The sequence below is a fragment of the Haematobia irritans genome, chromosome 3 (genome assembly GCF_050003625.1).
Source record: "Haematobia irritans isolate KBUSLIRL chromosome 3, ASM5000362v1, whole genome shotgun sequence".
NCBI classification, from domain to species: Eukaryota; Metazoa; Arthropoda; class Insecta; order Diptera; family Muscidae; genus Haematobia; species Haematobia irritans.
This window is the reverse complement of record NC_134399.1, coordinates 131,771,516-131,798,390: the sequence shown is the minus strand read 5'-3', so window position 1 is coordinate 131,798,390 and position 26,875 is coordinate 131,771,516. Positions and strand designations below refer to the sequence as shown.

The window sequence follows — 26,875 nt, the reverse complement described above, 5'->3', positions numbered from 1 at the left end:
CTATGACTTCACACTTTACAATTCGTTCACACTGAAGTTATTCGTTTGACGCTTTAATTAAGACTGACTCGTTAGCAGCATGCGAGCGCTTTTATATATGACGGTGTGGCAATACGAGAACATTCTGGTAGCACTACAATATTCTGGCAACGCCAGAACATTCTTAGACAATGCTAGAGGGATCTACGACCATTAAGTTATTCGTCTGGTGGCTGCCAAACACATACACACTCACATAGATATATGCTCGCATTACTACAACAACAATGACAATAGACAATGAGATGAAATGAGAATGCAGAATAACAAAGCAAAGGGGTTGCTATTCTATGAGAGAGTAAGAACTAACATTTCGGTAAGCAAACAAAAGAACATAAAAGAAATTCAGGAAAATACTAGAAAATGAATAGATGATTCCAACAAGTGATAGCAAAATTTTATCGTTACAATTTGAAATTTTAAATTAACGGAAACTAATTTAAATAAACTTATATCTATAATTATCAAATTCGTAACACTGCCTCCCGCTTAAGCCTGTTCGTCCCGAACAGGCACAGAACCTGTTCCGTAAGGAGCCAATCGTTCCAGATGTACAACTTTCATCTTTGATCTAGGGCTGTCGTCCTTCTGAATCCGGTATACAACATCATTGATCTTCTTGATGACTTTGTATGGGCCTTCCCACTGTGTTTGCAGTTTAGGACACAATCCTTTCTTTCGTTGCGGGTTAAACAGCAGAACCAATTCTTCTTCTTGGAAGCCCTCAGTATTTACAGCACGATCGTATCTCGCCTTCATTCTGTTGCTGACCATTTTTATTTTGTTGCGCACTGATTCGTGAACTTCACCGAAAGTGTTTGGGATGTCGTTTCTGTTTTTTTCCATGGCGAGCACATTAGGTTTAGCGCCGAATATCAGATCTCCAGGCAACTTCAACTCAGTTCCGAATAGAACATTGGCCGGTGTTCGAGAGGTGGAATCATGAATGGCAGATCTATACGACAGCAAAAACTTTGGTATATGCTCGTCCCAGTCCCTCTGGCCGTTGTCCACTACTTTTCGAAGATGTTCCTCCAGAGTGCGATTAAACCTTTCTACCATGCCATCGGATTGTGGATGTAATGGTGTAGTCCTCGTTTTCTTGATACCAAGGGATTCACACATCTCTTTGAATATGGCCGATTCAAAATTTCTTCCCTGGTCTGAGTGAATCTCGGACGGCACACCGTAGCGACATATCCAGTTTTTGTTGACAACATCCACAATCGTTTTTGCCTCTTGGTTTGGAATTGCATACACCTCCGGCCATTTGCTGAAGTAATCCATGACCACAAGGATATAACGGTTTCCAGAATCACTTACTGGGAAAGGGCCTGCCACGTCCATTGCTATTCTTTCAAACGGGGCTCCTGGTCTATATTCTTGCATAGGACCTCGACTTTTCCTTGTTGGACCTTTCGCCTTCATGCACTTCTCGCAATTGGCTACCCATTCAGCAATTGATTTCTGGCATCCAACCCAGTAGAATCGTTGCTTCACTTTCTCGGCTGTTTTGGTTATTCCCAGATGACCTCCACTGGGACCATTATGGAACTCCGCCAAAACTTCTCTTATTTTGGAATCCGGCACGATGATCAAATTTCGGCTGCTCTTGCCATCTTCGCTTTCCCATTTACGTTGCAGGGATCCATTGACTAGAACTAAACTATCCCATTGAGCCCAGTATGCTTTCATAAGTGGACTTTCGGCTGCGATGTCTTTCTTGCTGGGTTTCTTGTTCTCTTCCTTTGCCGAAATAATTTTGTTCAAAATGGGATCTTTACGCTGTTCTGTTGGCCAGTCCACCCCAGATTCGATGTGTAACAGCCGAATATCAACAATCTCCTCCTTATGTTCAGCTTTCGAGCAGTGCTTGCATTCTATACTGCAAGGTCGACGTGACAAAGCGTCAGCGTTACCGTGTTTTCCACCTTTTCTATGCTCGATACTGAAATCATAGCTTTGGAGCCTCTCGATCCAACGTGCCAGTTGAGCTTCCGGATTCTTGAATTGGAGCAACCATCGTAGAGCTGAGTGATCAGTCCTGAGCAAGAAGTGTTGTACATACAAATATTTATGATAATGTTTTACACCCTCTATGACGGCTAGCAGCTCTCGTCGCGTTACACAGTAGTTCTTTTCGGGCTTGGACAACGTTCGGCTGAAATATCCGATGACCTTCTCCTTGCCGTCTATCTGTTGGGATAGCACACCTCCAATACCATGCGCGCTAGCATCTGTATCCAAAACAAATTTTTCGCCCGGAATAGGATACGCTAGAACAGGAGCTGAACATAAAAGTTCTTTTAAATGTTGGAATGAATCCTCCTGTTCGTCGCTCCACTGGAACTTCTGACCTTTTTGCGTCAATTTATGGAGACTAGCGGCGATGCTGGCGAAGTTTGGGACGAATCGTCGGTAATATGTACATAACCCAAGGAAACTTCTTAATTCGTGGAGATTTCGGGGTCGTGGCCAATCTCTGACAGCTTGGATTTTGTCTTCATCGGTGGATATGCCCTCTGCAGTCACATGATGACCCAGGTATTTCACTTCCCGCTGGAAAAGGGAGCATTTCTTTGCGTTAAGGCGTAGACCAGCGGCTGACAATTGCTGGATAACGTCTTTCAAGTTCTTAAGGTGCTCGTCGTCCAAGTATATCAAGCACGACTTCCAGTGCAACCCCTTCAGTACCCGCTCCATCAATCTTTCGAAGGTAGCCGGAGCGTTGCAGAGCCCGAACGGCATTACATTGAATTGCCAGAGACCGCCATTAACGCCAAAAGCCGTCTTTTCCTTGTCTTTCTCGGCGATCTCTACTTGCCAATATCCACTCTGCAAATCAAGCGTAGAAAACCATGTTGTTCCGGCTAGTGTGTCCAACGTGTCGTCAATGCGTGGAAGCGGATAACTGTCCTTTTTGGTGACATCATTCAGTTTTCTGTAGTCCACGCAGAATCGGGTACTTCCATCTTTCTTTTTGACCAGCACAACTGGGGAACACCAAGGACTTGATGATGGCTCGATCATTCCACTCTCCGCCATTTCCTTTATGAGCTTTTGAACTTCGTCTCTTTTTGCCAGGGGAACACTTCGTGGTGCCTGTTTTATGGGCCTTTCTTCTGCGGTTTTAATTTCATGTTTCACTACAGATGTTCTTCCTTGATTTCCCTTTTCAGAAGCAAAAGCAGAGGCGTTTTTCCGCAGCAATTGCTTGGCTTTATTTCTCTCTGACGGCGATAGATGACGTGTCCAAGCCTCAAAATACCCTTCTAGATGTTTTCTCACTGCTCCATGTGTCTTTGATGAGTTGCCTTCCAAATTGACTATTGCCTCGGCTGGTGTACATTTTCCAATATCAGAAAATTTTGCAATTTGCTCATGATTGTCAGACATGTTCAAGACACGAACTGGTATTAGTCTCTCTTCGTTCGTTGTTACCAGGGCATTTGCTATCAAGATGTTGTTGCTTTTGTTTTCTGCTGGTTCAACAACCCACAATTGGCCGACTTCACAATCTCCATTCATAGAAACCCATATAATTGCTTCGGCATTCGGTGGTATAGACTCTGACTGGCTCGTTGTCAAACGTCTGACAGGTGTATTCTCGTCGTATCCCACGTTTACCGTTATTTCGGCATCGCACCATGTCATTACACGACGCTTCATATCCAGATTGAGGCCAAAAGCAATCATGAAATCCGCTCCAATTATAACTTCGTCTACTATATCGGCCACAATGAAATCATAAGTAACGGATTTGTTAGCAATAGTTAATTTTACGGTGACCTTTCCATATACGGTTGCGGGTTCCCCTGTAGCCGTGCGTAGCTTGACTCCAATCAGTGGTGTAACTTTTCCTTTTACTAAATCAGATCTAATGATAGACTTTGATGCACCAGTATCCAACGTCAAAGTACGCTTGTCGCCATTAATAACACCCGCAATAGTTAAATTGTTATTTTTCTGTTGAACTATTGCTATGGAGATGGTGGGGCCAACGTCTGTGGGAGCCAGCTCTTGCCCCGCTGAACTAGCTCGATTTAGTTTAAAGGTGACTCACTTGACTGTGGGGTCACCTTCTTATGGCTATTGTTTAATGGAGATGGTGATGTGGACCTTGACCGTTTGCGTCGTGCTTTGCATTCTCGAGCTAGATGTCCCGGCTTATCACAGTTATAGCATTTGATCCGGGATTTATTTGCCTCTTGCTTCATTTCTTGCATTGCCTGCTTCATGGCCTCTTTCATCGACTCAATAACGGACTTTGATTCATCACACTCTGTCTCTACTTTACGTACCTTGTGAATTTGAGGCCGCGCTAGCAATCTCGCAGTCTCCTGTGCAAGTGCGAATGTTACTGTTTCAGCGAATGTAGCCTTTTGTGACGCATATGTTGCACATTTTATATCTGGGTCTCGAATTCCATTGACGAAGGTTTCAATCTTGATGCGGTCCACAAGAGGATGACTCTCACCTGGGTATGTCAAAAGCACTAGCCGCTCAACTTCTGTTGCGAAATCTTGTAGGGTTTCATTCGATTTCTGGATTCTTCCTCTCAATTCCATTCTGAAGATGTCCTGCTTGTGCTCTCCACCATACTTGCGTTGAAGTGCCGCTATTACTTCATTATAGTTATTTCTAGAAGCAGCGGGAATGCTTTGTATCACATCAGCAGCATTGCCCTTTAATGCCAATAGAAGTTCAATTGCTTTATCATCGTCATTCCACAAATTTCTACAAGCAACCATTTCGAATTGGAATTTGAAGACATCAAATGACGTTGAGCCATCGAAAACAGGAGTTTTGATTTTTGAGCCCTCGATGACGCGCACTGGACCACCTTTAATTTCCAGCTCTGACATTTTTTTCTCGATGTGCAGAAACTTCTCATCATGAACCATAATTTTCTCATCCACGGAAAGAACTTTCTTATCCAATTCCACAATTTGATTTTCTATATGGTCCACACGTTTCTCCATGCCTTCAGAAATTTGTTGTAATTTTTCGTTGAGAATTCTAGAATTTTCGTCGAATTTTTCTTCCAATTTTCTAGAACTTGCTTCCATTTTTCTAGAATTTTCTTCCATTTTTCTAGAATTCTCATCCATGATTTTTCTAGAGTTTTCTTCCATCATTTTGCTCAAAACATTGAGCATTGATGTGTAATCCACAACACTCGAAGCCACAGATGGAGTTTCTACACTGCTTGTATTGACGAGTATTGATTCATCAATGTCTTCCTTATAATCAAACTCATGCGTCGCAATGTCCATATTACGCCGTTCAAACTCTTCCAGTAGACGATTTTGAAGCTGGGCCTTATTGCCTGTTGTCGGCAGCTCCAGTTTGCTCAATTCCTTTTTTAAGTCTTCCACACGAAGCTCATTAAACTTCATTGTAGATTTTTTTTCGTTATTTCACTTCCGACACCAATTGTTACGTTTTTATATTTAGGCGTTTTTAATTACCCGACAACTAAAACACAGTTCCTTTAAATAACGACAATCTACAATTTATTTACTATGACTTCACACTTTACAATTCGTTCACACTGAAGTTATTCGTTTGACGCTTTAATTAAGACTGACTCGTTAGCAGCATGCGAGCGCTTTTATATATGACGGTGTGGCAATACGAGAACATTCTGGTAGCACTACAATATTCTGGCAACGCCAGAACATTCTTAGACAATGCTAGAGGGATCTACGACCATTAAGTTATTCGTCTGGTGGCTGCCAAACACATACACACTCACATAGATATATGCTCGCATTACTACAACAACAATGACAATAGACAATGAGATGAAATGAGAATGCAGAATAACAAAGCAAAGGGGTTGCTATTCTATGAGAGAGTAAGAACTAACATTTCGGTAAGCAAACAAAAGAACATAAAAGAAATTCAGGAAAATACTAGAAAATGAATAGATGATTCCAACAAGTGATAGCAAAATTTTATCGTTACAATTTGAAATTTTAAATTAACGGAAACTAATTTAAATAAACTTATATCTATAATTATCAAATTCGTAACAATATCTTTCGCCCCGATTTACACTTATATAACCACAGAGGCTAAAGTTTTACTCCGATTTACTTGAAACTTTGCACAGGAAATAGACTTAAGCTTCTGGATATTCATGCCAATTTTGGTTGAAATCAGTTCAGCTTTAGATATAGCTCCCATATATATCTTTCGTCAGATTTTCCCTCATATGACCACAGAGGTCAAAATTGTAATCCGATTTACGTGAAATTTTGCACAGGAAGTGGAATTAACATAGTATCTATGTACGTTAATTTTGGTTGAAATCGGCTCAGATTTAGATATAGCTTCCATGTATTAGTTTTTCCGATTTGGGGAAAAATGCCAAAAATATCCACTGCTAAGTCGAACACTTTTAACATGACTCCAAGTTTCCTATACTTACGAGTATAATATATATATCTGTCGATCGATAAATCATAAATACATTTTTGCGAATTTGCTTCAAAATTGGTTCTGATATATGTGTTTTCCCATATTTTTATACCCACCATCAAGAATGGTGACGGGGGTATAATAAGTTAGTCATTCCGTTCGTAACACATCGAAATATTGATTTCCGACTATGTAAAGTATATATATTCTTGATCAGGGAGAAATTCTAAGACGATATAACCATGTCCGCCTATATCTCTGGCTGTCTGTCTGTTGTAATCACGATACAGTCTTCAATAATTAAGCTATCGTGATGAAATTTTGTACAAACTCGTCGTTTGTCTACAGGTAGGTCAAGTTCGAAGATGGGCTACATCGGTCCAGGTTTTGATATAGTCCCCATACACTCATAGAAAAAATCATGCACGGCGTGCTCATTTCAAAACGATTCGTTCATGAAAGTGAATCAACACACATGTGGTGTCAAACTGTGAACAGGCGGTGTCAATCTGACAACGATAAAATGACACCATGCGTTGTCAAAACAACAACCAGCGTTCATGATCTGACAACGTTATGGTTACGACTTTATAAACAAAATTAAAAAAAAAACTTCCGCTAGCGTGACTCGAACCTGTGTTTCCTGCACCATACGCGTTAACAGTCGCCTTAGCACATTGCCCCACCGAGGGAGTTGCCATAATAACGTCTAACGATTATTTTAAGACTTTTCATGGCCAAAGAAAAACGAATGCCCTTCATGAAATTGTGAACGCCCGTGGACGAAATTGTGAACATTCCGTTTTGATTTTTTGTGAACGTTTCCGTTTCATTTTGTCACCGTCCGTTCACGGCTATGGAACGTAATTTTTTCTATTAGCGTATAAGCTGATTTGGGGTCTTTGGCTTCTAGAAACCGCAGTGTTTTCCAATTGGCCTGAAATTAGAAATCTAGAGGTATTTTAGGACCATAAAGAGGTATGCCAAAAATGGTGAGTATCGTTCCATGTTTTGATATAGCTACCATATCGACCGATCTCCCGATTTTATTTCTTGGGCTTATAGAAACCGTACTTTTTATCCAATTTGCCTCAAATTGGAAACCTAGAGATTTTAGGACCAAACAAGTATATACGGCTGTAAGTTCGGCCAGGCCGAATCTTATGTACCCTCCACCATGGATTGCGTAGAAACTTCTACGAAAGACTGTCATCCACAAATTTCAACTCACATAGTTGTTAAATATCATATACTACCAACACGTACCAAATTTCAACCAGATCGGATGAATTTTGCTTCTCCAAAAGGCACCGGAGGTCAAATCTGGGATCGGTTTATATGGGAGCTATATATTATTATGGACTGATAAGAACCAATTCCTGCATGGTTGTTGGACACCCTATACTAACATCACGTACCGAATTTCAACCGAATGGGAAGAATTTTGCTCTTCCAAGGTGCTCCGGAGGTCAAATATGGGGATCGGTTTATGTGGGGCCTATATATAATTATGGACCGATATCGACCAATTTTTGCATGGGTGTTTGAGGCCATATATTAACATAACGTACCAAATTTCAACTGATCAGATAAATGTTGGTCTTCCAAGAGGCTCCGGAGGTCAAATCTGGTGGTCGGTTTATATGGGGGCTATATATAATTATGGACCGATGTGGACCAATTTTTGCATGGTTGTTAGAGACCATATACTAACACCATGTACCAAATTTCAGCCGGATCGGATGAAATTTGCTTCTCTTAGAGGCCTCGCAAGCCAAATTTAGGGGTCCGTTTATATGGGGGCTATACGTAAAAGTGAACCGATATGGCCCATTTACAATACCATCCGACCTACATCAATAACAACTACTTGTGCCAAGTTTCAAGTCGATAGCTTGTTTCGTTCGGAAGTCAGCGTGATTTCAACATACGGACGGACGGAAGGACGGATATGCTCAGATCGACTCAGAATTTCACCACGACCCAGAATATATATACTTTATGGGGTCTTAGAGCAATATTTCGATGTGTTACAAACGGAATGACAAAGTTAATATACCCCCCATTCTATGGTGGAGGGTATAAAAAAGGTTTGCTGAAAATAGTGAGCATCGGTCAATGTTTTAGTAGTCGATATGGAGGCTATATATAGCCCCCATATCGACCGATCTCCCGATTTTACTTTTTGGGTGTGTAAGAAATGATTTCATTGTTTTGGGATTCTAGAAACCGTAGTTTTTATCCAATTTGCTTGAAATTTTAAATCTAGAAGTATTTTAGGACCATAAAGAGGTGTGCCGAAAACAGTGAATATCGGTCCATATTTTAGTATAGGATATAGGATTTAGTTTTTATCGGTTCATTTAGTAAGGCCTCCATATAGGCCGATTTCACTTCTTGAGTGTATGTAAGGCGCACTGATCATGATAATTGCTTGAATCTGAATGTAAAATTTCCAGATTTTACTTTCTCGTAATCATTTATATAATTGGAGTAGAAATCTACAGATTTTAGATTTCAAATCAAGGCGTTATTTCATCATTTTCTAGCACATATACCAGAGATATTTATGATTCCTCTAAAACTCAAACAAAAAATGGTTCTTATAAATCCAGATTCTGATCTAGTCTTCATAGGTAAAATCTATACATTTATCTTCGGGAAGCGTACTGGTAGAACTGCTCTGCTTGGGAGAGTATCTGTCATCAAACTTCCCTGAAATTTGAAAGGAAACTTAATATTTGATTCATGGTGGTGGATATATAAGATTCGGCCCGGCCGAACTTTCTACTGTAAATACTTGTTATACCCTGCGCCACACTGTGGAACAGGATATTATAAGTTAGTGCATATGTTTGCAACACCCAGAAGGAGACGAGATAGACACATAGTGTCCTTGGCAAAAATGCTCAGGGTGGGCTTTTGAGTCGATGTAGCGATGTCCGTCTGTCCGTGAACACATTTTTGTAATAAAAACCTAGGTCGCAGGTTTAGTCCAATCGACTTCAAATTTGGCACAAGTATGTGTTTTGGCTCAGAATAGAACCCTATTGGTTTTGGAAGAAATCGGTTCAGATTTAGATATAGCTCCCATATATATCGATCGCCCGATATGGACTTATTTGGCCCCAGAAGCCAGAGTTTTACCCTAATTAACTTGAGTCGATATAACCATGTCCGTCTGTCTGTAAACACATTTTTGTGATCAAAGTCTAGGTCGCAATTTAAGTCCAATCGCCTTCAAATTTGGCACATGTTCCTAATTTGGGTCAGAATAGAACCCTATTGATTTTGGAAGAAATCGGTTCAGATTTAGATATAGCTCCCATATATATCTTTCACCCCATATGTACTAATATGGACCCAGCAGCCAGAGTTTTATACCGATTTGCTTGAAATTTTGTACAAACATAACACTTAGTCGTATAGTCGAGTATGCAAAATTTGATTGAAATCGGTTCAGATTTAGATATAGCTCCCATATATATCTTTCGTCCGATATGGACTAATATGGTCCTAAAAGCCAGAGTTTTGGCCCAATTTGGTTGAAATTTTGCACAGCGAGTAGATTTAGCATTGTAGCTATGTGTGCCAAATTTGGTTGCAATCGATTCAGATTTAGATATAGCTCCATATATATATCTTTCGCCCGATATGCACTTATATGGACCCAGAAGCCAGAGTTTTATCCCGATTAGCTTGAAATTTTGCACAAGGAGTACAATTGGTAGTATAGTCATGTGTGCCAAATTTGATTGAAATCGGTTCAGATTTAGATATATCTCCCATATATAGCTTTCGCCGGATTTACACTCATATGACCACAGAGGCCAATTTTTTGCGCCGATTTAGTTGAAATTTTGCACAGGGAGTAGAATTAGCATTGTAGCTATGCGTGCCAAATTTGGTTGAAATCGGTTCAGATTTAGATATACCTCCCATATATAGCTTTCGCCCGATTTACACTCATTTGACCACAGAGGCCAATTTTTAACTCCGATTTAGTTGAAATTTTGCACAGGGAGTAAAATTAGCATTGTAGCTATGCACGCCAAATTTGGTGGAAATCGGTTCAGATTTAGATATAGCTCCCATATATATGTTTTTCTGATTTCGACAAAAATGGTCAAAATACCAACATTTTCCTTGTAAAATCGTCACTGCTTAGTCGAAAAGTGGTAAAAATGACTCTAGTTTTCTAAACTTCTAATACATGTATATCGAGCGATAAATCATAAATAAACTTTTGCGAAGTTTCCTTAAAATTGCTTCAGATTTAAATGTTTCCCATATTTGTTTACTAACATTGTGTTCCAACCTAGTGCATTAGCCGACTTAAATTTTGACTCTATAGATTTTGTAGAAGTCTATCAAATTCTGTCCAGATCGAGTGATATTTAAATGTATGTATTTGGGACAAACCTTTATACACCCAGAAAAAAGTGCCTTCGAAACTAAAGGAAAAAATTTTCATCAATATAGTTTATCCATTTTATTTCCATCAAGGTAAATTTTTGTGAAAAATAATAAAATTTACTCGTTTCAGTAAAAAATCCTAAACTGTAAGCAGTTAGGAATAGTTCATTAACTAGAATAAGGCATGGAATTTTACTCATACTATTTTCTTCGCTGGGTATAAGAATTTACTACTGACAAAGAAAATTTTATTCACCGATAACAAAGCATTTGTAAAAATAAACAAAAACCGAACTAAAACCAAGTTTCCTCAAAATTAGTAAAATTTCTTATAAAATGATAATTGCGACTTCCTTTATAATAGAAAGTTTTTCATACATACGAACAACACTTGGCATAGAAAAATATTTTAGTTCATTCGTACTAAGAAATATATATAAGAAATATAGGAAATTTTCCTAAATTTCTATTGTCTACCTGTAATCGATACCTGTCATCGTAATCGATGTGTTTGCGCGTGGGTGTAATCGATATGTTTGCGCGTCGGTTGTTTTTTCTAGTTGGAATCGCGTTGTTTTGGTATACGGAGAGATTGTTAAAAAATAATATGGTAAAATAATATAATAAATAACAAATAAAATATATAAAATATTTGTTATTTTAAATTAGTGAGAACAAGTACATACGGCCGCAAGTTCGGCCAGGCCGAATCTTATGTACCCACCACCATGGATTGCGTAGAAACTTCTACGAAAGACTGTGATTTAGTCCATACATGGTATATATTAGACAAAAAAGTTATGTATAGTTAAGTCTACAAATAATTACGAATCGATATGGACTTTTTGTACGTAGAGAGCCAGAATTGAAATATGGGGGTCGCTTATATGGGGGCTGTATACAATTATGAACATGATATGGACCAATTTTTGTGTGATTGGGGATCGATTTATCTGAGGGCCATATATAACTATAGACCGATATGGACCTAGTTAGGCATGGTTGTTAACGACCATATACTAGCACAATGTACCAAATTTCAACTCACTCGGATGAAATTTGCTCCTCCAAGAGGTTCCAAAACCAAATCTCGGGATCGGTTTATATGGGGCTATGTACGATTATGGACTGATATGGACCACTTTTGGCATGGTTGGTAAATATATACTACCACCACGTACCAAATTTCAAGCAGATCGGATGAATTTTGCTTCTCCAAAAGGCACCGGAGGTCAAATCTGGGGATCGGTTTATATGGGAGCTATATATAATTATGGACTGATAGGAACCAATTCCTGCATGGTTGTTGGATACCATATACTAACATCACGTACCAAATTTCAACCGAATGGCAAGAATTTTGCTCTTCCAAGGGGCTCTGGAGGTCAAATCTGGGGATCGGTTTATATGGGGCCTATATATAATTATGGACCGATATCGACCAATTTTTGCATGGGAGTTTGAGGCCATATATTAACACCACATACCAAATTTCAACTGAATCAGATGAATTTTGGTCTTCCAAGAGGTTCCGGATGTCAAATCTGGTGATCGGTTTATATGGGGGCTATATATAATTATGAACCGATGTGGACCAATTTTTGCATGGTTGTTATAGACCATATACTAACATCACGTACAAAATTTCAGCCGGATCGGATGAAATTTGCTTCTCTTAGCGGCCTCGCAAGCCAAATCGGGGGATCGGTTTATATGGGGGCTATATATAATTATGGACCGATGTCGACCAATTTTTGCATGGTTGTTAGAGACCATATACTAACACCATGTACCAAATTTCAGCCGGATCCGATGAAATTTGCTTCTCTTAGAGGCCTCGCAAGCCAAATCGGGGGATCGGTTTATATGGGGGCTATATATAATTATGGACCGATGTGGACCAATTTTTGCATGGTTGTTAGAGACCATATATTGACACCACGTACCAAATTTCAGCCGGATCGGATGAAATTTGCTTCTCTTAGGGGCCTCGCAATCCAAATCGGGGGATCGGTTTATATGGGGGCTATATATAATTATGGACCGATGTGGACCAATTTTTGCATGGTTGTTGGAAACCATATACTAACACCATGTACCAAATTTCAGCCGGATCGGATGAAATTTGCTTCTCTTAGAGGCCTCGAAAGCCAAATTTTGGGGTCCGTTTATATGGGGACTATACGTAAAAGTGGACCGATATGGCCCCCCATCCTATGGTGGTGGGTATAAAAATTTTCGTTTTTAAAAATAAATCTATCAATGTTCGTGATAGTGTATAAAGGAAGAAAACACCAGCAGAATAACAACCCTTTCATTTGTCTTCATTTTGGAATCTTCAATTATCAGGTAATATTCAGTGACGCTAACCTTTTGGAACAAAAATGTTTTATGATTTTTTATATTTGTAGGTATTGAAATTGTAAAAGGAGGACAAAATCGTTAGGCAGCAACTTATTAAAAGTGAAAAGTACAAGAAGAAGAAAAAGTGCGTTTTACAGTTGATAATATCACACGGAAATTGGAAATAGTGGAATAATAAACTAATATTTCAAAGAGATTCGATGCTGTTGATTCTTAATAAATATATTCAATATATTAATAAAACATGTCTTTTATTGAAGATAAAGTTTCTTATAGAAATAAATAAAATTGTATTTAAAAACGAAGGTAAGCAGTTCTAATTATGAAGTAAAAGTTTTACCACAAATGTGTAAGATTTGTCCAAATGAATGAAAAAATTTCAATAAAATCATTCCATATATGAATTCAAATTAGTTAAATTTTTTCATTCTGTAGTATAGTGGTACATAAATATAGGAAAATGTTAACTAATATATGGAATACATTATTCCTAATTTCTACGAAAATCACATCGTTCAAACAAATAAAAATGGCTTTGGCGCTATACGAAGTTCAACTTTCTTCACAATGAGTTCATTTTAACTTAAAGAAGGGGTCACTTTTTTCTGGGTGTATATATGCCCAACACATTTGACGGATGTGATATGGTATCGAAAATTTAGATCTACAAAGTGGTGCAGGGTATAATATAGTCGGCCCCGCCCGATTTTAGACTTTCCTTACTTGTTTTTTACTAACATTGTGTTCCACCCTAGTGCCGACTTAAATTTTGAGTCTATAGATTTTGTAGAAGTCTATCAAATTCTGTCCAGATCGAGTGATATTAAAATGTATGTCTTTGGGACAAATCGTTATATATAGCGCCCAACACATTTGACGGATGTGATATGGTATCGAAAATTTAGATCCAAAAGTCGATAAACTTTTCAATGAAGTCGTATTGTCCTAATAATTAGGTGAGTTGACTTAAAAATGGGTATCATAACATGAAAGAAACATTTTTTGGGGTAAGGTTAACTTGACTTTAGAAATTCAGAAGAATTTTTTAAAATTAATGAAATTGTCTTTAAATTTGTTGCCTTTTTGCATCTTGACTACAAAGCAAAAAATCGTTCAAAAATAGGACATGTTTTTCAACACTTTATTTTAAAGACGTTTTTTACTTGATAAATAGCATACTTACTACTGGTAGTCGAGCCTTACAGCCTATTTCTGATATCCGAACGAAAACAATTGCGAACGAACGGCAGTCACTCACTTTCGTCTAGATTTGGGTTTCTCTAACTTCCTTTCGTTCGTTCGCATGGCTTACGTTACTGTCAAATGCTAGCATTACCAGATCTCCATTATTTCAATTTCCTGAAAAAGGCCCATACATTTTAAAAATGATTTTCCATAAAATTCAATCTGGCATCGCCGTTCATTTGGCAAACATTTCCCGCTTTTGATATTTGGTTTAGCTCAATAATTTTTTTTTTAACAAATTAGCCCGCGTAGAGAGATAAGAATTTGTATTTCCATATTTCTACAATAATTACAGTTCAGTTGTCCTTTTAATAAGTGTTTAAAGTTGTCGTTAATTCGTTTTTAAAGGACTTTGATAGCATATGAAGAAAAATAGCTAAAAAATCGAAAAATTAAAATTTGCTTCCTAGAAGCAAATACACAAAACCCAAATTTAAAAGAGAATTGTGTCTTAAAAGTATCCTTACTTGTATTCTCCTCTTCTTTGGCTCGGAATCAATACCAACATTTTTAAAATAAAGACAAAATCTTTGGAACCGGGCATGCTATTTTTTTCAGTGTACAAATTCTTATATATAGGTATTTTACAAAGGTTTATGGTAAAATATGTCGTAAATGTATATCAAATACCTTACAGTTTACGGCAGAACATCTCTGGTCATGATAGAACCATCGCTTCAATGGTTGATATACAGTCTTCACTGTCACGATACCCACATTACTTCTCAGTTACATGGGTTTATTACAACATATCTTATTTGAATAATTTTTTATTTAATTTGTCATTTACAATAGTCCACTATTGTGATTGAAAGAAATTTACAGCATAGCAAATCATTGCTCTAGTTCAAGAGCTTTATCCAGTTCTAAACAAAAAAAAAAAAAAAAACAACCGCCCAACAAAAATCAAACTCCATCATTCCGACAAGATTTTCGTTCAAATTTTTATTCATTTCATTTTTTATAAAAACGCTTTTTTTATAATAAAAATTTGCTAACAACATTTTACTAAAAAAAGGTATTACACACAAATACGACAAAAAAAATAGCAAGACAAATGACGACGGACAGAGACAACCTAAAATGTTAGAAAATTAACAAACACAAAGATTACATAGAACTTAAATACTTTCTAAAAAATATATATATAACTTAAATTTAAACAGCCTAAATGAACTGTGTTGTGATTAGGGTCGTCTTATGGGATGTGAAAAAATAAATGATGTGAATCTATAGTGAATGCCTATGGGAATCTTATAATGATAATGACAATAGATTCTTATAATGGAGTTCTTCTCATCGAATACAAATGAGAGAAATGAGTGATTTAAGCAATCCGTAAATGCTTCGTCTTGCGAATGCGAACAAAGACTATGAGAATAATCGATTGGAATTAATCCGCACAATATGACTGCAGTTCTGCATAGCCACAAGGATGACGGCAACACTCATGTACTGGTCCACCCAATGAGGGTCTGTATATGACATCGTCATCCGGTACCAAACGTCTCAAAAGGCTGGCCCTATTTTGATTGCCAAAACTTTCGGCTGCATTCAGAAGAGAAGAGGAGAGAAATATAATTTAATTTTCTTTCAAACTGAATTTGTAGTTTTCGCATACTCACGATAGACATTTGAGAGGGAATTGTAACGACCATTACATATCGCTCGTATGGCTTCAAATAACGATGAACTGCAGTAGCGCTGGTGCGGTACGTTTCGCGCATGCGCTGTAAGCGGTTGTGTGTGGGCAGGTGTTGGCAGGGATATTATCACAATAAAGCCTATGACTAAAAGGAGTGTGCTTGTCGTTAAGTTCAACACACTTTGGGATATTTTGAATTGGGAAAACGTCATCTGTAACAAAAGTAAAAAAAAATACGAAATTTAGAATTATTTATGTATTTATTCATTATTAAGTTACAATTAAAATAAATAACTTAAAAAAGCTTGATGGCTATGACAACTAAGGTCTTAAGCTCACGAAAATTAGATTATTTTAATAGGGAATATTAAAAAAAAACTACATGGAAAAATATGGGACCCTAGTAAAAGTACAATAAGTTTTATGGCTTATTTTTCTCCAATTCCCAGAACATCTCACACTCCGGTTGGTTGAATATTAGCAGGATTTTGTCTTGGTCAGAAGCATTATCACCAGATAGGGTCTTTCAAAAACTGCGACGTATTTGATATACATTTACGACGTATTTCAATATATGTACGTCGAAGACGTCGTAAACGTATGTAAAACAATTGTATTTAATTCCTTTCTCAGACTAGTCATTTATCAATAAAAAAATTTGCCAAAAGAATTAAACACAATTGTTTTACATACGTTTACGACGTCTTCGACGTATAGTAAAATATTTTCTTAACCCTGGACAGTCATACTTCGTCAAAATGACGACGCGTAATTTCATTTTCTATTTAAAATGCATTTTAGTCGATTGGGAAATAATAAATTTACGTTATGATAATTCAACCATTTTATGAATTTTTGTTTTATACTAATTAAAAAGAAATTGAATAAGAAAATAAACTCAATTTTGGTTCTCATTTTTGCTTACGATGTAAATTATAGCATCTTGAAATAAGTCGTAGCCAAAATGGCTAAGGATGACGTTAGTAAAAAATAAGGATGACTTTCCAGGGTTAAAAGAAACAAAACATGTTCAGAACCGACTTTATTGAAACCTACAAAGGCAAATCTACTTGGCATTTGACATTTCACGTTGTCATATAAACTTCTTATGTTCGACCTGGTTTCAAGAATTTGAATTCAAAAGTTTTTCAAGTGTATGTTTCTAAAGGGTGGTTAAATTGTAAGGGCCGATGTTGAATGTGAACCACACCTAAACGCCAAGTTTTTTTTTCCGAATTTTATTTGACAGAATTGCCGCATTTGGGCGAATGAGAATCCAAGAGGGATTGTCGAAAAACCAATGCACCCACAAAGAGTGACTGTTTGGTGCGGTTTATGGGCTGGCGCCATCATCGGGCCGTATTTTTTCCAAAATGAGGCCGGTCAGGCAGTTACTGTGAATGGTGTTCGCTACCGTGAGATGATAACGAACTTTTTATGGCCCGAATTGGAAGATATGGATGTGGACGATATGTGGTTTCAGCAGGACGGTGCCATTTGCAACACAGCTAACGAAACAATGGCTCTTTTGCGCAACAAATCCAATGGCCGTGTTATCTCACTTAATGGCGATGTCAATTGGCCGCCAAGATCATGTGATTTGACACCGTTGGACTTTTTTCTTTGGGGTTATTTGAAAGAAAAGGTGTACGTCGATAAGCCAGCAACAATTCAAGAACTAAAGGATGAGATAATTCGGCACATTAACGGCATAGAACCTCCATTATGCCTCAGCGTCATAGAGAATTTGGACCATCGGATGAAGGTGTGCCACCGAAGTCGCGGCGCCCATTTGGCCGATATTTTGTTCCATACATAATTGAGTAATACCAATATATCATAATAAAATAAAATTACAATAATTTCCTAAATAGTTTGTGTTTTATTCAAAATCAACGTCGGCCCTTGATATTTTAACCACCCTTTATTATAAAAAAATTAAAAATTTTTTTTATGAGAAAAGTTTGAAATTATTAATATTAAAAAATTTACAAATTTGTAAATATGTACGAATATGGAAAAAAAAATAATTTAAAATAGAATTTAAGAATGCTGTGAGGGTTTTTGTATTTACTACTTTTTTACATTTAAAACACACTCAACAAATGTTTAGTTGGATCAAAAGATTTTGACCTTCCGTTAAGGATTTTTGTATTGATTCCGAGCCAAAGATTCGACTTCTTTAAAATAAAGACATTTTATGCGACCTATGTGGCTTAAAATTAAATTGGGGCACAGAACTCATTTTTTCGAAATTTCATTCTCTTTTCGCACGTACAAACAAATGACACTTTAAAAATCCAAATTATAGCGGATACTTCAAAGTAAAATCTGTTTTCTAATTAAAATAAAAAAAAAACTTTAAATCACAAAAAAAAAATAAGTTTTGGATTTAATCACGAAATTAATTAATGAGCCCGAAGACGTCTGTGGGGAATAGTTGGCCCGAAGGTATCTGCGTAGAACAGTAGACTCGAAGGTCTCAGTGGGGAACAGTAGGCCCGAAGATCTAGGTGGGGAATAGTAGGCCCGAAGATCTCTGTGGGGAATAATTGCCTCGAAGGTCTTTGTGGGGAAAGATAAGCTTCAAAGTCTCTTTGGGGAACAGTTAGCCCCAAGGTACCTGTAAGAAATAGTAGGCTCGAAGACCTCAGTAGGTCCGAAGGTCTCTGCGCAGAACAGTAGGTTCGAAGGTCTCAATGGGGAATAATAAGCAAGAACAGAGTTGATCAGTAGGCCTGAATGTTTCTGTGGCCTGAATGTGAAATATTAGTATCAATCACAAAACTCAATTAAAAAACAAGTAAGGGAAGTCTAAAGTCGGGCGGGGCCGACTATATTATACCCTGCACCACTTTGTAGACCTAAATTTTCGATACCATATCACATCCGTTAAATGTGTTGGGTGCTATATATAAAGGTTTGTCCCAAATACATACATTTAAATATCACTCGATCTGGACAGAATTTGATAGAATTCTACAAAATCTATAGACTCAAAATTTAAGTCGGCTAATGCACTAGGGTGGAACGCAATGTTAGTAAAAAAATATGGGAAACATTTAAATCTGAAGCAATTTTAAGGAAACTTCGCAAAAGTTTATTTATGATTTATCGTTCGATATATATGTATTAGAAGTTTAGGAAAATTAGAGTCATTTTTACAACTTTTCGACTAAGCAGTGGCGATTTTACAAGGAAAATGTTGATATTTTGACCATTTTTGTCGAAATCAGAAAAACATATATATGGGAGCTATATCTAAATCTGAACCGATTTCAACCAAATTTGGCACGCATAGTTACAATGCTAAATCTACTCCCTGTGCAAAATTTCACGTAAATCGGAGCAAAAAATTGGCTTCTGTGGTCATATGAGTGTAAATCGGGCGAAAGCTATATATGGGAGCTATATCTAAATCTGAACCGATTTCAACCAAATTTGGCACGCATAGCTACAATGCTAATTCTACTCCCTGTGCAAAATTTCAATTAAATCGGAGTAAAAGATTGGTCACTGTGGGGCCATTTCAACCAAATTTGGCACGCATAGTTACAATGCTAAATCTACTCCCTGTGCAAAATTTCACGTAAATCGGAGCAAAAAATACGTTCTGTGGTCATATGAGTGTAAATCGGGCGAAAGCTATATATGGGAGCTATATCTAAATCTGAACCGATTTCAATAAAATTTGGTACACTTGACTACACTACTAATTGTACTCCTAGTGCAAAATTTCAACCAAATTGGGGTAAAACTCTGGCTTCTGGGACCGTATTAGTCCATATCGGGCGAAAGATATATATGCGATACAATATCGCATCCGTCAAATGTGTTGGGGGCTATATATAAAGGTTTGTCCCAAATACATACATTTAAATATCACTCGATCTGGACAGAATTTGATAGACTTCTACAAAATCTATACACTCAAAATTTAAGTCGGCTAATGCACTAGGGTGGAACACAATGTTAGTAAAAAATATGGGAAACATTTAAATCTTAAGCAATTTTAAGGAAACTTCGCAAAAGTTTATTTATGATTTATTGCTTGATATATATGTATTAGAAGTGTAGGAAAATTAGAGTCATTTTTACAACTTTTCGACTAAGCAGTGGCGATTTTACAAGGAAAATGTTGGTATTTTGACCATTTTTGTCGAAATAAACATATATATGGGAGCTATATCTAAATCTGAACCGATTTCAACCAAATTTGGCACGCATAGCTACAATGCTAATTCTACTCCCTGTGCAAAATTTCAACTAAATCGGAGTTAAAAATTGGCCTCTGTGGTCATATGAGTGTAAATCGGGCGAAAGCTATATATGGGAGCTATATCTAAATCTGAACCGATTTCAACCAAATTTGGCACGCATAGCTACAATGCTAATTCTACTCCCTGTGCAAAATTTCAATTAAATCGGAGTAAAAGATTGGTCACTGTGGTCATATGGGTGTAAATCGGGCGAACGATATATATGGGAGCTATATCTAAATCTGAACCGATTTCAATAAAATTTGGCACACTTGACTAAACTACCAATTGTACTCCTAGTGCAAAATTTCAACCAAATTGGGGTAAAACTCTGGCTTCTGGGATCGTATTAGTCCATATCGGGCGAAAGATATATATGGGAGCTATATCTAAATCTGAACCGATTTCACACTTGACTATAGTACTAATTGTTCTTCTTGTGCAAAATTTTAAGCAAATTAGGGTAAAACTCTGGCTTCTGGGGCCATATAAGTCCATATCGGGCGAAATATATATATGGGGGCTATGTCTAAATCTGAACCGATTTCCTCCAAAATCAATAGGGTTCTATTCTGAGCCAAAACACATACTTGTGCCAAATTTGAAGTCGATTGGACTAAAACTGCGACCTAGACTTTGATTAAAAAAATGTGTTCACGGACAGACGGACATGGCTATATCGACTCTGGAGCCCACATTGAGCATTTTTGCCAAAGGCACCATGTGTCTATCTCGTCTCCTTCTGGGTGTTGCAAACATATGCACTAACTTATAATACCCTGTTTCACAGTGTGGCGCAGGGTATAATTATAAAGACTAAGCGCTTTACTTTGTTGCATTACATATCAGACATCCTGTATATATGTAAATCTGGCTCCATATTATATTATTATCAACATCCATGAAGTTTTGTTGATTTAGTTCGTAAACCGTCAATTGTTTGTTTTGACTACAATAACAAAAAAATTTCATTATCAACGAAATATGTATAGTGAAACAATTTATGAACAAAATGCTATTTTTAAAAATAGTACTCGTTATCAAATTGTTTTGTGGTATTTTATTTTTGGTTCACGGAAATAGTTTAGTTTTTTTTTGTATTTTTATTCAGCTATACAGTTTATTGACAATAAATTATTTTAGGTTTGAATAATCACAAAAATATATAATTAAATTATGTTGTTTACTCTTAATGTAAGTTGAGGGTCGCTGTTGCTTGGAGCCCTTGTTTGTTTTGCTACCTTGTATATGTTCCATTATTAAAAATAATTTTTAGGTCAAATCTTGAAATAATTTTTAAACTATATTGTTATAAAAAATACAACCATTGCACTATGCCATACATTATTGACTAACTGCATGGATATTTTTATACGTTATGCCAAGTTCAATACCGTTAGGCACGATGAAAATAACATGGTGGTATTCTACAATCAGCTGAACTCACAAAAAACGTAAATTGGATCCAATGATTTCACATTTTGATCTCGATCTCAATATTTTACTTCTTTGAACAAAGAAAAAATCGAAATTCGATTTATTTACACAATGTTTAACAGGTGAATGTTGGAACAGAATTAATACTAAAGAAAATTTAATGAAACATTCCATACATTGTAACGGTAATTATTAAATGGGTCAAAGTAATATCTAAAGAGAGAGAGAGAGAGAAAAAAATGGGAGAAATAGCGAGATTAAGACTCTTAATCCACATTAACACCTGTTCTCAATTATCTTGAGCTTACTCTCATAATTTAACAGAGTAAGATCAAGATAATTGAGAGCAAGTGATAGTGTGGGGTGAGGAGTAAAGGCTTTGGGAAATTGGGGTAGTAAGAAATGAATATAAAACAAAATCAAATTGATAGTTCTAGTATGAAACAAAAGGTAATAAAATAAGACATTATGTGAAAAATGATAAATGTAAATGGAACGTCAAATTATTTTGAAAAGAAAATGTTCCGAACAGAGTAGTCTCGTAACTCGCGTTCTGAGTGCAATGGTGCTAAGTCCTGTTGGAATATCCAGGGACTGCGGCCGAAATATTTGTCTGCGTGGGGCTTCAATACTGCGGTGTGGATTTTGATCAAATTTTGCGTTCAATTTTAGGATCATTTCTGATGTTTACTGAAAAAATATTGCCGTGAGGCCAAAGATTTCTTGTCATTAAAATACGAATGCGAATTTTGCTTAGCATAGAAGATTCTTTTCTCTGATAAATAGTTTTTTACCTTGTCAAAAAGTCGTTTTGTCCTTATATTTAAGTGATTTGGCTTAAAAATGTGTATTTTTGCATGAAAGAAAGATTTTTGTTTGACTAAGGTCAACTTGGCTTTAATAACTCAGAAAAATTCTTCAAAAGTAATGAAATCAACTTCAACTTTGGTGACTTTTGGATATTCTGATTACAAAGTAAACAAGTGATCGAAAATAGGATATGGTTGCAACAGTTTTTTTACTTGAGTCATAGCATAATTCAAGTCGACCTGAATTTGGACCGTTGAGATGTTGTTAACACGGTTTTAAAGGGCTTTGAAGAAAAAAACTGATAAACAAATAAATTCAAATGTTTTCGTGTTTCCTTGTACAAGTACGCTAAACTCAAATTGGAAAGAGAATTGTGTCCTAAAGCTATCCTTACTTCAATTCTCCGCTTCTATGGTTCGGAATCAATACCAAAATCATTAGTTTAAAGACAAAATCTTTGGAACCGCACAAACTTGTTTTCAGAGCTGTTACCGTTTTTTTCCCCTTTTTTGGATGCGATGTAATGGTACCACCTTGCATACAAAGCCTTATCTAAGTGGTATCACCGCAATATGAAATTCCGTTCGAACTTGGCTATAAAAAGGAGGTCCCTTGTCATTGAGCTAAACAAAGAGACGGTTAAACGTATAGTCCGAGTTATTTATAAGAGAGAATTTCACAACTTGTGGTATCACAATTAACAGAATAGACACCGCAAAAAAAAAAAAAAATATTGACCTAATATTAAAAATTATGCAACACACAATGTTCACAATATTAAGAGCAAATTTCATTAAAATAAAGAAAATGTGATTGAAAGAGAGTTCATAATCTTATTTTCATTTGCAAGTTGCGTCCCACCGTTAGATTCATAAGCCTTTGAGGTAAGGTAACATTTAAAATTTTTAATTTTAAATTAAAGAAAAATAAAGAAAGTATAAAAAAAGCAAAATAAAGAAATAATCTTTAATTTAATTTAAATATTTAGATTTTTTTCCTAGAAGGTTGAGAAACGGATTTCTACCAAATATACTTGGGATCTCTGGACTATTCTTGGGAAATTTGAAAAATGTCAAGTACGATTTGGGACACAAATTTTGCAAATGTGCGCCCCTCCGTTAAAGTCGTATGTCTTTGAACTAAGGAAAAATTTCCTTAAAGTAAAGAAACACATTTTTCATTTAAATAAATCGTCCTTAAATTAACTTAATTTAACTTAAATTAATGAATCTTTAGATTTAAGATCAAAACGCTTCAAATATAGGCTAAGACTTATTTTGAGGATTTAGCATCTTTGGTTTAAAGTTGTTTTTTTTTTTTTTTTTGAATTAAGAAAATATTTTTAGTCGTTATCCGTTATAATTTAGATTTTTAAACTGGCATTTGTTTGTACGTGAATAGCTTTAATAATATACCGCGAAAATAGAATGAAAATTCGATAAATGAGATCTGTATCCTAATTTTAATTTTGTTGATTCTACATTTAAAGCCATATAGGTCGCTAAAAAGTCTTTATTTTAAAGGAGCCGCATCTTTGGCTTAGAATAAATGACAAACTCCTTGAGGCAAGGTCAAAATCTTTTGATCTAAGTAAACTTGTTTTGAGTGTACTTTCGTTGGGACTACACTGAAAAAACAGTGAACCTACCAGGAAGAAAACTTTTGGTTAATTTTAGAAAATTTTGAATATTTTTAGAAAATTTTGAACTAAACAGTATTACAAACGCTGATGGCGATGTCACAAAAATTCACCGAAAAAAAGTGAACTGTTTTATAGGAAGAATGAACTACCTCGCACGAAAATTGAACTAAATTTTACTACAAATTTTGAGATTTCCACAAAGCGTTGTTTAATGCCCTGCTGCACTTTTTAACTGCAGTTCACGAAATTTCATGATCTAATAGAAGAAAAAATTAACTTAAAGTAAAGAAGAAAATCATTGGCGCCAAATCATGACCATTTTAACCATACAGTAGTTCATTCTTACTATTTTTGGGAATCGAACGAAAATTTTCATTTGTATTAGTTCATATTGAACTTATGTGTGCGGTCATTGAACTTTATACTCACGTGTAGTTCATAAAATTTTTGGGACATACTTGAAAAAAAGTAAGATTTCATTAAGCTGTGGAAAATTTCGATAACAATAGTAACATTTAACTACAAGCAAATAATTTTTTTCCCAATAAAAATAAGTTAAATTTAGCGTTAGTTTAACTACGGAAATTTTTTTCTGTGTAAGTAAATATTTTTCGACAAATTCAAGAAAATTTATTAAACAAAATTAGACATAATTTTGTTTTCAATTGTTAAAGAAAATTTTGTAGTTTGAAGGAAAAATTTGGAGTTAAAAAATGCAAGACTGTCTTTAGTGACATACGTTCATGATGGACGCATTTTTGCGTTAAATTGGCTTTAGCGAAATAGAGAGTTCACTTTTTTTAAGTGTATAAAGCACAAAAATATTGTTGTTTCAGCAAGCAATGACTGATTTCTCAGAAGACCTTTTTGCACTTCTTTCTTTTATATGTGATTGAATAATAGGAAAAAAAACTTCGCTATATTAAAGTAATGAGCCATTAAGTCAACGAAACAAATTCGTAAACATAACGAATTTTGTCAATATTATAAAAGTTATTTTAAACAACGAAAGTTTTGCATTGCCGTAACGAAAATTTTTCATTATATCAATGCAACCATATCATTAGATCTAATGAATTTTTGTTTGTGTATAGACCGTACTTACGTTTCTGGTTTTCGTTTTCGTACTGAATAATCCTTGTAAATTTTAAGATGCGACTTTTGTTCATTATATAGATGCAGGAAGGTGTGTAGCAATTTCTGTCTTTTATTTTATGTGTATATATTTGTTTTTTTTTTTAACTTTAACAATTCTTGGAATGTTGTTAAGTTAATTCGAATTTGTTAAGATTGTTGCTTTTATTTTTTAGAAATCACTTTTTCGTTAAGGAACTTTTAGTTTTTTTTCTTCTAATTTTTTTTTAGAACTCGCTGAAGGATTTTATTTTCATAGAGTTTCGAGTTTTTAATTCGACCGTTTTTTTTGTTTTTAGTTAAGATTTAAATCACATTATTATTTTCCAAAAAATAAAGAAAATTTTTATCACAAATATAATGAAATCACAATATTTTGGTTTTCTTAAGAAGGTTTTTTTATTTCTTCAAATAAGGCCAGAATTTGACCATTTATCACTTTTAGATTTGGAGGATTTGTTGTTTTCTATTTGTTTTTGATTTTGTGAATGACTTTTGTGTTAAGCAAATTTTGCGATGTTTTATTAATAGGTATTTGGAGCTCTCGAATATGCTTGTATTGTTCTGATAGTGCTATAACGAGTTGTGCTGAGTGCGAGCAATCCACTGATTCGCATCGAGCTCCGCATAGCTCTGGTTTGATGAAACGTTTGCATTGAGCGTGGAAACCTTTGGGTGGCAGGCTGTCGTTTGGCAGCGTCTCCGTTGTTGTTGTGTGTCTGTATGAAAGTGCGTAGAGTTTGTTTTGTTTGGGTGCCGTTGTTGGTGTTGCTGCTGCTGCTGCTTACTCTCGTTGTATGATTATGTTTGTCGCTAACGCCATCATTGTGTTTAAACATTCGACTTGTGTTCCTATTACAATGATCAATCGTTTGTTCCCTTGCATGTATGCTCTCTCTCTCTTTGCTTTTAATTGATTTGGGTGGATAGCTGACTGGCTGGCTGGCTGTCTGTGGGTTGTTTTTGTGGGTCTATGGCTATTTTTAACTTAGTCTGTTTTGTTTATTTTTATCGTCATTTGTTTACGACACTTGTTGCTGCTGCTGATTGTTGATGTTGTTTTTGTGTTGTCAACGCTATTGTAAAATGTGGCCACGGCCGCTATGCTGTTGTTGTTGCTGATAACTTGTTATTGTATGTAAACAAGCAAGCAAGCATTTAGTTGGGGCAAGCAATTCTCTTGAGTCTGGTAGATAGAGCAAAGCAAGTTAATTGAATAGAGACTGAATGACTATCTAGGTGCAACAAACATTGTTTTGGTTTTTGGAATACTCCAAAAATAGATACATAAATATCTTGATAAGCCACCGTCGAATGAGTGTCACACTTTAAGACAAAACAGGCTATGCCAACTTATTGTCGTGCTATCATAAATCTATTGTGGGCTGCAAACACTTTGGAATTTTCCATTTAGTTTTGTGTATGAGTGGGCCACGAAATGTTGTTTACTATTTTATC

General features: G+C 36.0%; 1 protein-coding gene across 1 annotated transcript; it reads right to left on the bottom strand.

The window, feature by feature from the left end:
- Positions 1-15,409: 15,409 nt before the first annotated feature.
- Positions 15,410-25,635, bottom strand: LOC142229841 (LIRP-like). The gene is made up of 3 exons (XM_075300423.1): positions 25,389-25,635; positions 16,116-16,347; positions 15,410-16,038 (listed from the first exon to the last, which is right to left on the bottom strand). Exons 2-3 carry the CDS (start codon positions 16,345-16,347, stop codon positions 15,884-15,886), a joined length of 387 nt encoding a protein of 128 aa, XP_075156538.1. The 5' UTR covers positions 25,389-25,635; the 3' UTR covers positions 15,410-15,883.
- Positions 25,636-26,875: the final 1,240 nt, after the last annotated feature.

What these genes read in the sequence shown, in the direction of transcription:
- LOC142229841 (XM_075300423.1), bottom strand. Translation starts at nt 16,347, where the DNA reads ATGACGTTTTCCCAATTCAAAATATCCCAAAGTGTGTTGAACTTAACG. An exon ending in TTCCCTCTCAAATGTCTATC is followed by an intron (nt 16,039 to 16,115) that starts GTGAGTATGCGA and finishes TTCTGAATGCAG; the next exon opens with CCGAAAGTTTTGGCAATCAA.